This window comes from Pelophylax lessonae (assembly GCF_965119305.1).
Source record: "Pelophylax lessonae genome assembly, chromosome: 3".
Taxonomy (NCBI): Eukaryota; Metazoa; Chordata; class Amphibia; order Anura; family Ranidae; genus Pelophylax; species Pelophylax lessonae.
In genome coordinates, this window is record NC_138770.1 from 46,516,878 (window position 1) to 46,532,686 (window position 15,809).

The following is a 15,809-nucleotide window of genomic DNA, read 5'->3' on the forward strand; positions in this document are numbered from 1 at the left end:
AATTGGAACAGGCACATCTAAGGATGCAGGCATCCGGGGTAAAGCTGTCCACATAGACGTCTCCCTCACCGCCATCTACGTCATCCCTTCCATGCTGCCCCTCGCTTTCAGATCGCTTTACTGCAGGGTGGTCTTCCCAGTCAGGATTACAGACTGGCAGCTGGCGGTGCAGAAGATAGTCTATGTGGACAGCTTTATCCTGGATGCCTGCATACCTAGATGTGCCTGTTTTATTCATCAACCATGTGAGTTGCTAGATGTTGTACCTTCATTAAATGGAACCATATTGCTACACTTAGAGGCGCCTCTCTTCTCTTTTATACTCTGTAGCTCCTGCTGGATTTTGCTTCTAATCCCCTTATGGAAGCGGCTATTTGTGGATGGACATTTTATGCAACCTATCGCAATGCTATAATCTTTTTATATGGGCTATAAACTGAAGGACTTATGAATAAATGGTTGTGGAACGAATCATCTGAGTTTCCATTATTTCTTATGGGGAAATTTGCTTTGATATAAGAGTGCTTTGGATTACAAGCATGGTTCCGGAACGAATTATGCTCGCAATCCAAGGTTTTACTGTATTTGGAATGTTTCAATAAGAACAGGAGAACCAGACCTACCAGACAGATAATAATAGTCTTCGTCTTTCTTCTTCCACACAAGGAAGGATCCTGTCCTGTTCTGCTCCTGCATAAGGTAGCGTTTGGCATCCATTTTTGTTCCCAGATCAAAATACCAGCTGTGAATAGAAAGAGTGAGTATAATGTCAGCATACATCCTATATGGAGTCTGTAACATACCATGAAATCTTGGGGAGATGGGCAAGCTAGATGGACCGGATACATTCTGGGGACAAATTATTGGGGGGGGGGGGGGGCCGGCTAGATGGACCAGTTAAATTCTAGGAGTATGGGCAGGCTAGATGGATTGGATAAATCCTAGGGAAATGGGCAAGCTAGATGGACTAAAAAAAATCCCAGAGGTACAGGCAGGATTGAAGGACCAGATAAATCCTAGGGGCACAGGCAGGCTAGATGACCAGATAAATGCTAGGGGTACAGGCAGGATATATGGACCAGATAAATACTAGGGGTACAGGCAGGATATATGGACCAGATAAATCCTAGGGGTACAGGCAGCCTAGATGATCAGATAAATCCTAGGGGTACAGGCAAGCTAAATGATCAGATAAATGCTAGGGGTACAGGCAGGCTAAATGACCAGATAAATGCTAGGGGTACAGGCAGGATATATGGACCAGATAAATACTAGGGGTACAGGCAGGCTAGATAACCAGATACATCCTATGGGTCCAGGCAGGCTAGATAACCAGATACATCCAAGGGGTCCAGGCAGGCTAGATAACCAGATACATCCAAGGGGTACAGGCAGGCTAGATGGCTGGATACATTCTAGGGGTACAGGCAGGCTAGATGATCAGATACATTCTAGGGGTACAGGCAGGCTAGATGAGCAGATAAATCCTAGGGGTACAGGCAGGCTAAATGACCAGATAAAACCCAAGGGTACAGTTAGGCTAGATGACCAGATAAATGCTAGGGGTACAGGCAGCCTAGATAATCAGATAAATACTAGGGGTACAGGCAGGCTAGATGACCAGATAAATACTAGGGGTACAGGCAGGCTAGATGACCAGATAAATACTAGGGGTACAGGCAGCCTAGATAATCAGATAAATACTAGGGGTACAGGCAGGCTAGATGACCAGATAAATGCTAGGGGTACAGGCAGGATATATGGACCAGATAAATACTAGGGGTACAGGAAGGCTAGATGACCAGATAAATACTAGGGGTACAGGCAGGCTAGATGACCAGATAAATCCTAGGGCTACAGGCAGGCTAGATGACCAGATAAATACTAGGGGTACAGGCAGGCTAGATGACCAGATAAATCCTAGGGGTACAGGCAGGATATATGATTGGATACATCCTAAGGGTACAGGCAGGCTAGATGACCAGATACATTCTAGGGGTACAGGCAGGCTAGATGACCAGATAAATACTAAGGGTACAGGCAGGCTAGATGATCAGATAAATCCTAGGGGTACAGGCAGGATATATGATTAGATACATCCTAAGGGTACAGGCAGGCTAGATGACCAGATAAGGTCATGTAGGGACATGACTAGAGAAGGCTAGGGGCTTGGGGGTTCTGGGTCCCCAGCAGTGGTGTATTTTGGTTTTGTGCTGCCCTAGGCAAGACTAAAATTGGGCGCCCCCCCTCCCCATCCTATGTAAATTTGCCCCACTCCTTCTTTTTTAACGAATGTGGCTCCCTCCAAAATTTAAGGACTACAAGTCCCAGCATGAACCCCTGAGATCTCACGAGGGGGGGGGGGTGGGTGAGGGGGGGTGAGAGAGAGAGGGGGGAGAGAGGGCGAGTGAGAGGGGGGATGAGAGAGAGAGAGTGAGAGAAGGGATGAGAGAGAGAGGGGTGAGAGCGGGGGGTGAGAGAGGGGGAATGAGAGAGGCGGCTCTAGTGGCCAATAGTCTCAGGTGGAGGGGGGGGTGGCTTTTTTGCTGCTCCCCCTGCAAAGTGCCGCCCTAGGCCTGGGCCTTGTTGGCCTAGGCCAAAATACAGCACTGGTCCCCAGGGTTGTGGGACATGAAGAGAGGAGGATAGGGTCTGGGGAGGTTCAGATCTTCAGGACTGTAGGGACATGATTTAAAGTGGGTAGGGGCTGGGGAGGTCCTGGTATCCAGTGCTGTGGTGATATGACCAAAAAAGGCTAGGGGCTGAAGAGGTCTGGGCCCCCAGGGCTGTGTAACATTAATAGAGAAGGGTAGGGGCTGGGGAGGTTGAGATCTTCAGGACTGTAGGGACATGAATAAAGGTGGATAGGGTCTTGGGAGGTCCAGGTATCCAGTGCTGTGGTGATATGACCAAAAAAGGCTAGGGCCTGGGGAAGTCTAAGTCCCCAGGGCTGTGTGACATGAATAGAGGAGGGTAGGGCCTGAGGAGGTTCAGATCTTCAGGACTGTAGGGACAGGAATAAAGGTTGGTAGAAGCTGGGGAGGTCCAGGTATCCAGTGTTTAGGTGACATGACCAGCAAAGGCTAGGGGCTGCAGAGGTCTGGGTCCCCAGGGCTGTGAAACATGAATAGAGAAAGGTAGGGGCTGAGGAGGTCTGGGTCCCCAGTGCTGTGGGGACATGACTAGAGAAGGCTAGTGTCTGGGTCACCAGGGCTGTGGTGTCATGACCAGAGAAGGCTAGGGGCTCGGGAGGTCTGAGTCCCCAGGGCTGTGTGACATGAATGGAGAAAGGTAGGGGCTGAGGAGGTCTGGGAACCCAGTGCTTAGGGGACATGACCAGAGAAGGCTAGGGGCTGGAGAGGTCTGGGTCCCCAGGGCTGTGAAACATGAATAGAGAAAGGTAGGGGCTGAGGAGATCTGGGTCCCCAGTGCTGCGGGGACTAGAGAAAGCTAGGGGCTCAGGAGGTCTGGGTCCCCAGGGCAGCAGCGCTGTGCTGACATGACTTGAGAAGGCTAGGGGATGGAGAGGTCTGGGTCCCCAGGGCTGTGAAACATGAATAGAGAAAGGTAGGGGCTGAGGAGGTCTGGGTCCCCAGTGCTGTGGGGACATGACTAGAGAAGGCTAGGGTCTGAGTCCCCAGGGCTGTGGTGTCATGACCAGTGAAGGCTAGGGGCTCGGGAGGTCCCCAGGGCTGTGTGACATGAATGGAGAAAGGTAGGGGCTGAGGAGGTCTGGGAACCCAGTGCTGAGGGGACATGACCAGAGAAGGCTAGGGGCTGGAGAGGTCAGGGTCCCCAGGGCTGTGAAACATGAATAGAGAAATGTAGGGGCTGAGGAGATCTTGGTCCCCAGTGCTTTGGGGACTAGAGAAAGCTAGGGACTCAGGAGGTCTGGGTCCCCAGGGCAGCAGCGCTGTGGTGAAATGACCAGAGAAGGCTAGGGGCTCGGTAGGTCTGGGTCCCCAGGGCTGTGTGACATGACTAGAGAAGAGTAGGGGCTGGGAAGGTCAGGGGCTCCAGTTTTTTGGAGACATGAATAGCGAAAGTTAGGGGCTGGAGAGATCTGGGCCCTCAGTTATGTGGGAACATGAATAGAGGACAGTAAGGGCCAGGGAGGACTGGGTCTTCAGTTATGTGGGAACATGACTAGAGGACAGTAAGGGCCAGGAAGGACTGGGTGGGTCTTCAGTTATGTGGGAACACGAATAGAGGACAGTAAGGGCCAGGGAGGACTGGGTCTTCAGTTATGTGGGAACACAAATAGAGGACAGTAAGGGCCAGGGAGGACTGGGTCTTCAGTTATGTGGGAACACGAATAGAGGACAGTAAGGGCCAGGGAGGACTGGGTCTTGGGTAATGTGGGAACACAAATAGAGGACAGTAAGGGCCAGGGAGGACTGGGTCTTCAGTTATGTGGGAACACGAATAGAGGACAGTTAGGGCCAGGAAGGACTGGGTGGGTCTTCAGTTATGTGGGAACATGAATAGAGGACAGTAAGGGCCAGGGAGGACTGGGTCTTCAGTTATGTGGGAACACGACTAGAGGACAGTAAGGGCCAGGGAGGACTGGGTCTTCAGTTATGTGGGAACACAAATAGAGGACAGTAAGGGCCATGGAGGACTGGGTCTTCGGTAATGTGGGAACACGAATAGAGGACAGTAAGGGCAAGGGAGGACTGGGTGGGTCTTCAGTTATGTGGGAACACGAATAGAGGACAGTAAGGGCCAGGAAGGACTGGGTGGGTCTTCAGTTATGTGGGAACACGAATAGAGGACAGTAAGGGCCAGGGAGGACTGGGTCTTGGGTAATGTGGGAACACGAATAGAGGACAGTAAGGGCCAGGGAGGACTGGGTCTTCGGTAATGTGGGAACACGAATAGAGGACAGTAAGGGCCAGGGAGGACTGGGTCTTCACTTATGTGGGAACACGAATAGATGACAGTAAGGGCCAGGGAGGACTGGGTCTTCCGTAATGTGGGAACACAAATAGAGGACAGTAAGGGCCAGGGAGGTCTGGGTCTTCGGTAATGTGGGAATATGAATAGAGGACAGTAAGGGCCAGGGAGGACTGGGTCTTCAGTTATGTGGGAACACGAATAGAGGACAGGAAGGGCCAGGGAGGACTGGGTCTTTGGTAATGTGGGAACATGAATAGAGGACAGTAAGGGCCAGAGAGATCTGGGCCCTCAGTTATGTGGGAATATGAATAGAGGACAGTAAGGGCCAGGGAGGACTGGGTCTTCAGTTATGTGGGAACATGAATAGAGGACAGTAAGGGCCAGAGAGGTCTGGGTCTTCAGTTATGTGGGAACATGAATAGAGGACAGTAAGGGCCAGGGAGGTCTGGGTCTTCAGTTATGTGGGAACACAAATAGAGGACAGTAAGGGCCAGGGAGGACTGGGTCTTCAGTTATGTGGGAACACGAATAGAGGACAATAAGGGCCAGGGAGGACTGGGTCTTCAGTTATGTGGGGACATGAATAGAGGACAGTAAGGGCCAGGGAGGACTGGGTCTTCAGTTATGTGGGAACATGAATAGAGGACAGTAAGGGCCAGGGAGGACTGGGTCTTCAGTTATGTGGGAACACGAATAGAGGACAGTAAGGGCCAGGGAGGACTGGGTCTTCAGTTATGTGGGAACACGAATAGAGGACAGTAAGGGCCAGGGAGGACTGGGTCTTGGGTAATGTGGGAACACGAATAGAGGACAGTAAGGGCCAGGGAGGACTGGGTCTTGGGTAATGTGGGAACACGAATAGAGGACAGTAAGGGCCAGGGAGGACTGGGTCTTCGGTAATGTGGGAACACGAATAGAGGACAGTAAGGGCCAGGGAGGACTGGGTCTTCAGTTATGTGGGAACACGAATAGAGGACAGTAAGGGCCAGGGAGGACTGGGTCTTCGGTAATGTGGGAACACGAATAGAGGACAGTAAGGGCCAGGGAGGACTGGGTCTTCAGTTATGTGGGAACACGAATAGAGGACAGTAAGGGCCAGGGAGGACTGGGTCTTCGGTAATGTGGGAACACAAATAGAGGACAGTAAGGGCCAGGGAGGTCTGGGTCTTCGGTAATGTGGGAATATGAATAGAGGACAGTAAGGGCCAGGGAGGACTGGGTCTTCAGTTATGTGGGAACACGAATAGAGGACAGGAAGGGCCAGGGAGGACTGGGTCTTTGGTAATGTGGGAACATGAATAGAGGACAGTAAGGGCCAGAGAGATCTGGGCCCTCAGTTATGTGGGAATATGAATAGAGGACAGTAAGGGCCAGGGAGGACTGGGTCTTCAGTTATGTGGGAATATGAATAGAGGACAGTAAGGGCCAGAGAGGTCTGGGTCTTCAGTTATGTGGGAACATGAATAGAGGACAGTAAGGGCCAGGGAGGACTGGGTCTTCAGTTATGTGGGAACATGAATAGAGGACAGTAAGGGCCAGGGAGGACTGGGTCTTCAGTTATGTGGGAACACGAATAGAGGACAGTAAGGGCCAGGGAGGACTGGGTCTTCAGTTATGTGGGAACACGAATAGAGGACAGTAAGGGCCAGGGAGGACTGGGTCTTCGGTAATGTGGGAGCATGAATAGAGGACAGTAAGGGCCAGGGAGGACTGGGTCTTCAGTTATGTGGGAACACGAATAGAGGACAGGAAGGGCCAGGGAGGACTGGGTCTTTGGTAATGTGGGAACATGAATAGAGGACAGTAAGGGCCAGAGAGATCTGGGCCCTCAGTTATGTGGGAATATGAATAGAGGACAGTAAGGGCCAGGGAGGACTGGGTCTTCAGTTATGTGGGAATATGAATAGAGGACAGTAAGGGCCAGAGAGGTCTGGGTCTTCAGTTATGTGGGAACATGAATAGAGGACAGTAAGGGCCAGGGAGGACTGGGTCTTCAGTTATGTGGGAACATGAATAGAGGACAGTAAGGGCCAGGGAGGACTGGGTCTTCAGTTATGTGGGAACACGAATAGAGGACAGTAAGGGCCAGGGAGGACTGGGTCTTCAGTTATGTGGGAACACGAATAGAGGACAGTAAGGGCCAGGGAGGACTGGGTCTTCGGTAATGTGGGAGCATGAATAGAGGACAGTAAGGGCCAGGGAGGACTGGGTCTTCAGTTATGTGGGAACACGGATAGAGGACAGTAAGGGCCAGGGAGGTCTGGGTCTTCGGTAATGTGGGAACATGAATAGAGAACAGTAAGGGCCAGGGAGGACTGGGTCTTCGGTAATGTGGGAACACGAATAGAGGACAGTAAGGGCCAGGGAGGACTGGGTCTTCAGTTATGTGGGAACATGAATAGAGGACAGTAAGGGCCAGGTAGGTCTGGGTCTTCAGTACTGTGGGAAAATGAATAGAGGACAGTAAGGGCCAGGGAGGACTGGGTCTTCAGTTATGTGGGAACACGAATAGAGGACAATAAGGGCCAGGGAGGACTGGGTCTTCAGTTATGTGGGGACATGAATAGAGGACAGTAAGGGCCAGGGAGGACTGGGTCTTTAGGACTGTAGGGACATGAATAGAGAGGGAATGAGCGCTGGGGAGATTAGGTGCTCATGGCTAAGTACATTCATAATAAGGACATGCAAAGGGCAGCAATTGTTGTCAGTTCAGGGGAGTTTTAGAAAATTCCCCTGCAGATATGATTCCTACGTCAGTTATTAAAGACTCGCCAAGCCGGTTTGAAGTGTTTGGGTTGGCTGTAATTCAACATTCAAGTTGGGTGTAATCCAGAGACTGGTATTTCCTCCCCCAAGTGCCAATACCATTCATGCCTTCCTACTTTCTGCAAATGGCAGAATAGGGATAACTGTAAATTTACCCCCTCATAAGCCCCCCTTTCTTTAAGCATAGCCTTAACCACTTCCCATCCGGGCCAATTCTGACACTTCGCTCCTACATGTAAACATCTACTTTTGTTTGAATAGAAGATCTCTTAGAACCCCCTTCAAGTGTGACCACACCCTTACAAATGTATTATATGTGTATATTGTGTGTGTGTGTGTATATATATATATATATATATACACAATAAAATAAAATAGTAAACAAAATAATAAAATAAAACAAGAATAAAAAAAAATACTGACACCAGTGGGGGGCACTACAAGGGTCACAAAGGTTGCACTTGCGAATGGTCCCTGGCATTCCGCCACCATGGGGGTGACCCCAGATGACAAGAAGATGTCCCGCTGTTGAATGGGAAGCTCTGTACAGAGCTATTCCTGTTCATTCATTCTGTGCAGCTGAGGCTGTAGAGAAAGGGACTGATTAATCTGTCCTGAGTCCCTTTCTCTGTCTCAAAAGGGAGACATATGGGGTCTAAAGACCCCTGATATTTTACCAAAGCCCCCCTTTGGGGGGTTCCAAAAAAATATGTAAAAAATAAACAAAAATAAAATTTAAAAAAAAAAAAAATGGTTAACAAAATAAAAAAATAAATAAATAAAACAGCAAAAATAAAAACAAAAAACTACTGTCACCAGAGGCGGAACTACATGGGTCACAAAGGTTGCATTTGTGAATAGTCCCTTGCATTCCACCACCATGCGGGAGTCCTCAAGACACCAGAAAGATGGCCCACTGCGGGACTGTAAAAAAGGGTCCCACGATGGGAATAAAGGGCCCCAGGATCAGTGGGAAGGGCCCCTTCATGGTTACTTGCACCGGGGGCCTGAAGCTTCTAGCTACACTTCTGATCCCATTTTAAGTCTCTGATCACCGCTATTAGTAGTAAAAAAAAAATAAAAAATAAAATTCCAAAAATACAGTATTTCCCATAGTTTGTAGACACTATCACCTCCACCCAAATCAATTTATTGGGATTTTTTTTTACCAAAGACATGTAGCAGAATATATATTGGCATAAATTTATGTAGGAATTATTTTTTTTTTATTTTTTTTATTGGATATGTTTTATAGAAATCCAATGTTGATCAAATACCACCAAAAGAAAGCTTTTTGTTTAAAAATAATAATAATAATAATAATAATAATAATAAATTATATAAATTCCATTTGGGTACAGATTTGCATGACCGCGCAAGTGCAAGTTAAAGTAGCGCTGTAGCAAAAAATATCCTGGTCTGAAGGAGGTAACATCTGCCTGAGGTCAAGTGGTTACTGAGGAATTCAGGGGAAATACCACATTATGGCCACTGGATGGAGCTGATGAACATAGGAGATAATTATAAGGCAAAATTTTATTTTTAATTTTGAATAGAGTAGGGAAAGGATAAAACCCGTGTGAGTTTAGTTTTTACTGTCTGTGTCCCAATGAGGAGATTATTAGTAGCTTGCATAAAGAGAATTTCTGGTGGTCAATATGGGGATCAATTTGCCTGATGACAGTTTCCATGAAAAGAAGAATGCCCTGATATTGGGGGTCAGAGAGGGCCAGTGAGAAAAAAAAAAGACTGGTGTCAGTGGGGGCTGGGGGGTTACATTTGAGGTCAGCAGGGGCTCAAAGAGCACCATGGTGATGAGTGGGAGTCAGAGTGGTACATTGGAGGTCAGCAAGGGTTGAGAGGGTACAGTGGTAGGTCAACAAGGGTTAAGGGGGGTACAATGGTAGGTCAACAAGGGTTGAGGGGGGTACAATGGTAGGTCAACAAGCGTTAAGAGGGTATAGTGGTAGGTCAACAAGGGTTGAGGGGGTACAATGGTAGGTCAACAAGGGTTGAGGGGGTACAATGGTAGGTCAACAAGGGTTGAGGGAGTACAATGGTAGGTCAACAAGGATTGAGGGGGTACAGTGGTAGGTCAACAAGGGTTGAGGGGGTACAATGGTAGATCAACAAGGGTTGAGGGGGTACAGTGGTAGGTCAACAAGGGTTGAGGGATTACAGTGGTGGGTCAACAAGGGTTGAGGGGGTACAATGGTAGGTCAACAAGGGTTGAGGGGGGTACAATGGTAGGTCAACAAGCGTTAAGAGGGTACAGTGGTAGGTCAACAAGGGTTGAGGGGGTACAATGGTAGGTCAACAAGGGTTGAGGGGGTACAATGGTAGGTCAACAAGGGTTGAGGGAGTACAATGGTAGGTCAACAAGGATTGAGGGGGTACAGTGGTAGGTCAACAAGGGTTGAGGGGGTACAATGGTAGATCAACAAGGGTTGAGGGGGTACAATGGTAGATCAACAAGGGTTGAGGGGGTACAGTGGTAGGTCAACAAGGGTTGAGGGATTACAGTGGTGGGTCAACAAGGGTTGAGGGGGTACAATGGTAGGTCAACAAGGGTTAAGGGGGTACAGTGTTAGGTCAACAAGGGTTGAGGGGGTACAGTGGTAGGTCAACAAGAGTTAAGAGCAGTGCAGGGACAAGGTCATCCAGCGCCAAGGGCAAGGATGCCAAACTGCGCCCCCCTTCCCTTAGGGTTAGGGTCAAGGTGCACCCCCATCCCTGCAAAAAACCATTGTGCCCAGGGCAACCATCCCTCCTACCCCTTGTCCCGGCCCTGGTTAAGGGGGTATAGTGGTAGGTCAACAAGAGTTGAGGGGGTACAGTGGTAGGTCAACAAGGGTTAAAGGGGGTACAGTGTTAGGTCAACAAGGGTTGAGGGGTACAGTGTTAGGTCAGCCAGGGTTAAGGGGGTACAGTGATAGGTCAACAAGGGTTGAGGGGGTACAGTGATAGGTCAACAAGGGTTGAGGGGGTACAGTGGTAGGTCAACAAGGGTTGAGGGGGTACAGTGGTAGGTCAACAAGGGTTGAGGGGGTACAGTGGTAGGTCAACAAATTTGAGGGGATACAGTCGTAGGTCAACAAGGGTTGAGGGGGTACAATGGTAGGTCAACAAGGGTTGAGGGAGTACAATGGTAGGTCAACAAGGATTGAGGGGGTACAGTGGTAGGTCAACAAGGGTTGAGGGGGTACAATGGTAGATCAACAAGGGTTGAGGGGGTACAGTGGTAGGTCAACAAGGGTTGAGGGATTACAGTGGTAGGTCAACAAGGGTTTGAGGGGGTACAGTTGTAGGTCAACAAGGGTTTGAGGGGGTACAGTTGTAGGTCAACAAGGGTTGAGGGGGTACAATGGTAGGTCAACAAGGGTTAAGGGGGTACAGTGTTAGGTCAACAAGGGTTGAGGGGGTACAGTGGTAGGTCAACAAGAGTTAAGGGCAGTGCAGGGACAAGGTCATCCAGCGCCAAGGGCAAGGATGCCAAACTGCGCCCCCCTTCCCTTAGGGTTAGGGTCAAGGTGCACCCCCATCCCTGCAAAAAACCATTGTGCCCAGGGCAACCATCCCTCCTACCCCTTGTCCCGGCCCTGGTTAAGGGGGTATAGTGGTAGGTCAACAAGAGTTGAGGGGGTATAGTGGTAGGTCAACAAGGGTTAAGGGGGTACAGTGTTAGGTCAACAAGGGTTGAGGGGTACAGTGTTAGGTCAGCCAGGGTTAAGGGGGTACAGTGATAGGTCAACAAGGGTTGAGGGGGTACAGTGATAGGTCAACAAGGTTTGAGGGGGTACAGTGGTAGATCAACAAGGGTTGAAGGGGTACAGTGGTAGGTCAACAAGGGTTGAGGGGGTACAGTGGTAGGTCAACAAATTTGAGGGGATACAGTCGTAGGTCAACAAGGGTTGAGGGGGTACAGTCGTAGGTCAACAAGGGTTGAGGGGGTACAGTGGTAGGTCGACAAGGGTTGATGGGCTACAATAATGGTCAGTGGGGGCCAGAGTGGTACATTGATAGTCAGTAGAAGCCAGATGGGTACATTCATGGACAGTGGTGGCTAAAGTGAACATTAGTGGTTAGTAGAAGCCAGATGGGTGCATTTGTGGTCGGTGGTAGACAAAGTGAACTTTAGTGGTCAGTAGAAGCCAGGTGGGTACATTTGTGGTCAATGGTGGCAAAAGTGAACATTGGTGGTCAGTAGAAGCCAGATGAGTATATTTATGGCCAGTGGTGGCTAAAGTGAATATCAGTGTTCAGTAGAAGCCAAATGGGTACATTTGTGGTACAGAACACCTCCATGTTATATTGAAATAAGCAAAAGGGGAGGGGTTCTGTAGTAACTGTATATCCTAGGGTGGAAACGCTCTCTCACTGTACTGCATCTGTAAAGTAGCAACTTTGTCATCCTAGGACATAACAACATTTTAGATGACATGGGGGGTGGGGGTGTTCTATAGTCCTCACCTAGAGGAACAACACTTACTCAACGTACTGTATCTGTGGAGGAACAATGTTGTCACCCTAGGATAGGACTGCTCAACACCTTCCCCCTTCCTGTCTCTATAACACGGGGAGGGTGTTTTGTAGTTCACAGAGGTAGCTGAGCACAATAGAGCACAGGTAGAGCACACAGGAAGTTTTTAAGATGATTTCTAGCAGGATCAACAGGGGTACAGAACACCCTCCCCCCCATCCAGTTTATTGAGGTAAGCAAAAGGGGGAGGGTTCTGTAGTCCTACCCTAGGGTGAAAATGCTGATTTCTGGCAGGATCAACAGGGCTACAGAACACCCCCCCCCCGTCCAGGTTATTGAGATAAGCAAAGGGGGGGGGGGGGTTCTGTAGTCCTATCCTAAGGTGGAAACGCTGATTTCTGGCAGGACCAACGCTTACTTTTCACACTTATTATACAAATATAACAAAACAAGATCAATGGGATATTTGTCAGACCAAAAGGGAGCAAATCAATCATTATTGGGGCTCATTCACACCACACAGCACATTACTGAGCACATAATGGGCGGGGGCTGGGGTGCAGTGTGTAAGCGTGTCCTTAGGGTGGGGCTCATTCACACTCTAGTGCACTAATCAACACAAGGACCCGGCAACCATCTCCGTCTATGTGCATTGGTGATCAGTGGGAAGAATGTCCCTTACATTGGTGATCAGTGGGAAGAATGTTCCTTATATTGGTGATCAGTGGGAAGAATGTTCCTTACATTGGTGGTCAGTGGGAAGAATGCTCCTTACATTGGAGATCAGTGGGAAGAATGTTCCCTACATTGGAGATCAGTGGGAAGAATGTCCTTTACATTGGTGATCAAAGGGAAGAATGTTCCTTACATTGGTGGTCAGTGAGAAGAATGTCCCTTACATTGGTGATCAGAGGCAAGAATGTTCCTTACATTGGTGGTCAGTGGGAAGAATGTCCCTTACATTGGTGATCAGTGGGAAGAATGTCCCTTACATTGGTGATCAGTGGGAAGAATGTCCCTTACATTGGTGGTCAGTGGGAAGAATGCCCCTTACATTGGTGATCAGTGGGAAGAATGTCCCTTACATTGGTGATCAGTGAGAAGAATGTTCCTTACATTGGTGGTTAGTGGGAAGAATGTCCCTTACATTGGTGATCAATGGGAAGAATGTCCCTTACATTGGTGATCAATGGGAAGAATGTCCCTTACATTGGTGGTCATTGGGAAGAATGTCCCTTACATTGGTGGTCAGTGGGAAGAATGTCCCTTACATTGGTGATCAATGGGAAGAATGCTCCTTACATTGGTGATCAGTGGGAAGAATGTCCCTTACATTGGTGGTCAGTAGGAAGAATGCCCCTTATATAGATGATCAATGGAAAGAATGTCCCTTACATTGGTGATCAGTGGGAAGAATGCCCCTTATATAGATGATCTATGGAAAGAATTTCCCTTACATTGGTGGTCATTGGGAAGAATGCCCCTTACATTGGTGATCAGTGGGAAGAATGCCCCTTACATTGGTGGTCAGTTGGGAGAATGCTCCCCACATTAGTGGTCATTGGGAAGAATTCCCCCCTTTACTGATAACTAAAAAGAACAGTGGTGTCAGTGGGAACTTTTTCTTTGCTCAAGGAACCCCTAGCAACCTCTGGAGGAACCTTAGGGTTCCATAGAACCCTGGTTGAGAATCCCTGCATTAGTATGATTGGGTCTTTGGACAAAGCAGTGAATGTGGCTTTCACCAAACGTTCTCTGTCATTTAAAACGCATGAACCTGGAAGATTACCCCTCAGGGAAGGTTTGGTAAAACTCACATTCACTGCTATATAAATAATTTCTATCAAGTGCCCACAGCTGTGTGCATAAGCAGCAACGCAAGACTTGTTTCTGTTAAAACAATTTGCACCATGACTTACTCCTCGGCCTCAAGGCTTCCGGCGGTGGCCAGGAAGGTCCGCGGGATGTAGCCGGTTTTGGACTCCCCACTGTCATTGAGCGTCCTAGCCAGGATCCAGGCCCCCTGTTCTTCCAGAACCTCCAGGGCCTCACCCTTGCTGACCTCCAGGTCTTCAGAAGAACGCGGCTTGTAGCTGTAGGTGGAGACCTTGGTGTTGCGGGATAACAGCCCTAATCGTTTGGCTTGCCCCTTCCCTGGAACATGTATGTTGACTTTACTGTCATTTCGTCCTCTTGGAGGTCCTGGCATGGGACCGTCAGGGTTAATCGGTTCTCCATCGGGGCTGTCGACAAAGCTTGGGTTGTCCTTACCATCGAGAATGCCTTCCAATTTCACGGAAATGGCTGGATTAAGATTGTGAGTCCGGTACATCTTATGGGCTTCCACCACCGGATCCGGCTTGTCTGGTGACTTGGGGCTACTCATCATGGTATTGCCGCTTCCTATGCGTGGGATATCCACAGACTGGCGGCAGCACCCACAGCAGCAGCACCCACAGTACTGCTTACACATATTCTGCCCCATCCTGAGCAAAGTGCAGAGAGAGAGTGCAGTGAGAGTGCTGAGCGCTCAGATCCCAGCACAGGATTGACACTACGAGGAAGTCAGCACTGTAGGAATGTGAAGAGAGGGCGGGCAGGTCTGACCGAGGGCTGTGACAACAATGACAAAGACCTGCTTCCTCATTCACACACCTGAGCTGCTTCACACCCTGTACACCAAATCCCCATTCCATGTGTGCAAAGTACCACTTCTCTTCTCCTGTATGCCTGGTGTCATTCTCAGTATCTGTTCTTTTCTCTATGTATGGTCTCTGCATGAAGCCATTTCTCTTATTCTGTGTGCTGGGTCTAATTCTCAGTATCAAACAGAAGGCAGAGAGATACAAAGTAACATTGTTTATAAACATTGATCAGACAGGAGATAGAGAGATACAAAGTATCATTGTATATAAACATTGATCAGACAGGAGATAGAGAGATACAAAGTAACATTGTTTATAAACATTTATCAAACAGAAGGCTTAGAACCGGTCCACACTAGCGCGACTTGTCAGGCGACTTGACAGCCTGACAAGTCGCGCTCCCTCGCGGTCCATTGACCGCTACAGGACCCGTTCTAATAGGAGCGACACAAGTCGCTCCGACTTAGAAAAAGGGTCCTGTACTACTTCGGGGCGACCTCGGAGCGACTTGCATAGACTTCCATTATGTGAAGTCCTTGCAAATCGCTCTGAAGTCGTGGTGCATGGGAATGCACAAGTCTCCCCCGAAGTAGTAAGGAGTCGTGTCGCCTCAGTGTGAACCGGCTCAGAGAGATACAAAGTAACATTGTTTATAAACATTGATCAAACAGGAGATAGAGAGATACAAAGTAACATTGTTTATAAACATTGATCAGACGGGAGATAGAGAGATACAAAGTAATATTGTTTGTAAACATTGATCAGACAGGAGATAGAGAGATACAAAGTAACATTGTTTATAAACATTGATCAGACGGAGATAGAGAGATACAAAGTAACATTGTTTATAAACATCGATCAAACAGGAGATATTGAGATACAAAGTAACATTGTTTATAAACAATGATCAGACAGGAGATAAAGAGATACAAAGTAACATTGTTTATAAACATTGATCAGACAGGAGATAGAGAGATACAAAGTAACATTGTTTGTAAACATTGATCAGACGGGAGATA

At 48.5% G+C, this 15,809-nt stretch overlaps 1 protein-coding gene across 1 annotated transcript in view; it reads right to left on the reverse strand.

Moving 5' to 3' along the window:
- The window catches only part of LOC309550974 (tyrosine-protein kinase Src42A-like), a 63,288-nt gene extending 48,591 nt beyond the window's left edge, over positions 1 to 14,697 (reverse strand). Inside the window, exons 1-2 of the mRNA XM_082251391.1 lie at positions 14,065 to 14,697; positions 624 to 742 (exon numbers count right to left, since the gene is read on the reverse strand). Coding sequence (XP_082107517.1) covers positions 624 to 742; positions 14,065 to 14,630 — 685 coding nt within the window. The 5' untranslated portion in view covers positions 14,631 to 14,697. The remainder of the gene's footprint in view (positions 1 to 623; positions 743 to 14,064) is intronic.
- Positions 14,698 to 15,809: the final 1,112 nt, after the last annotated feature.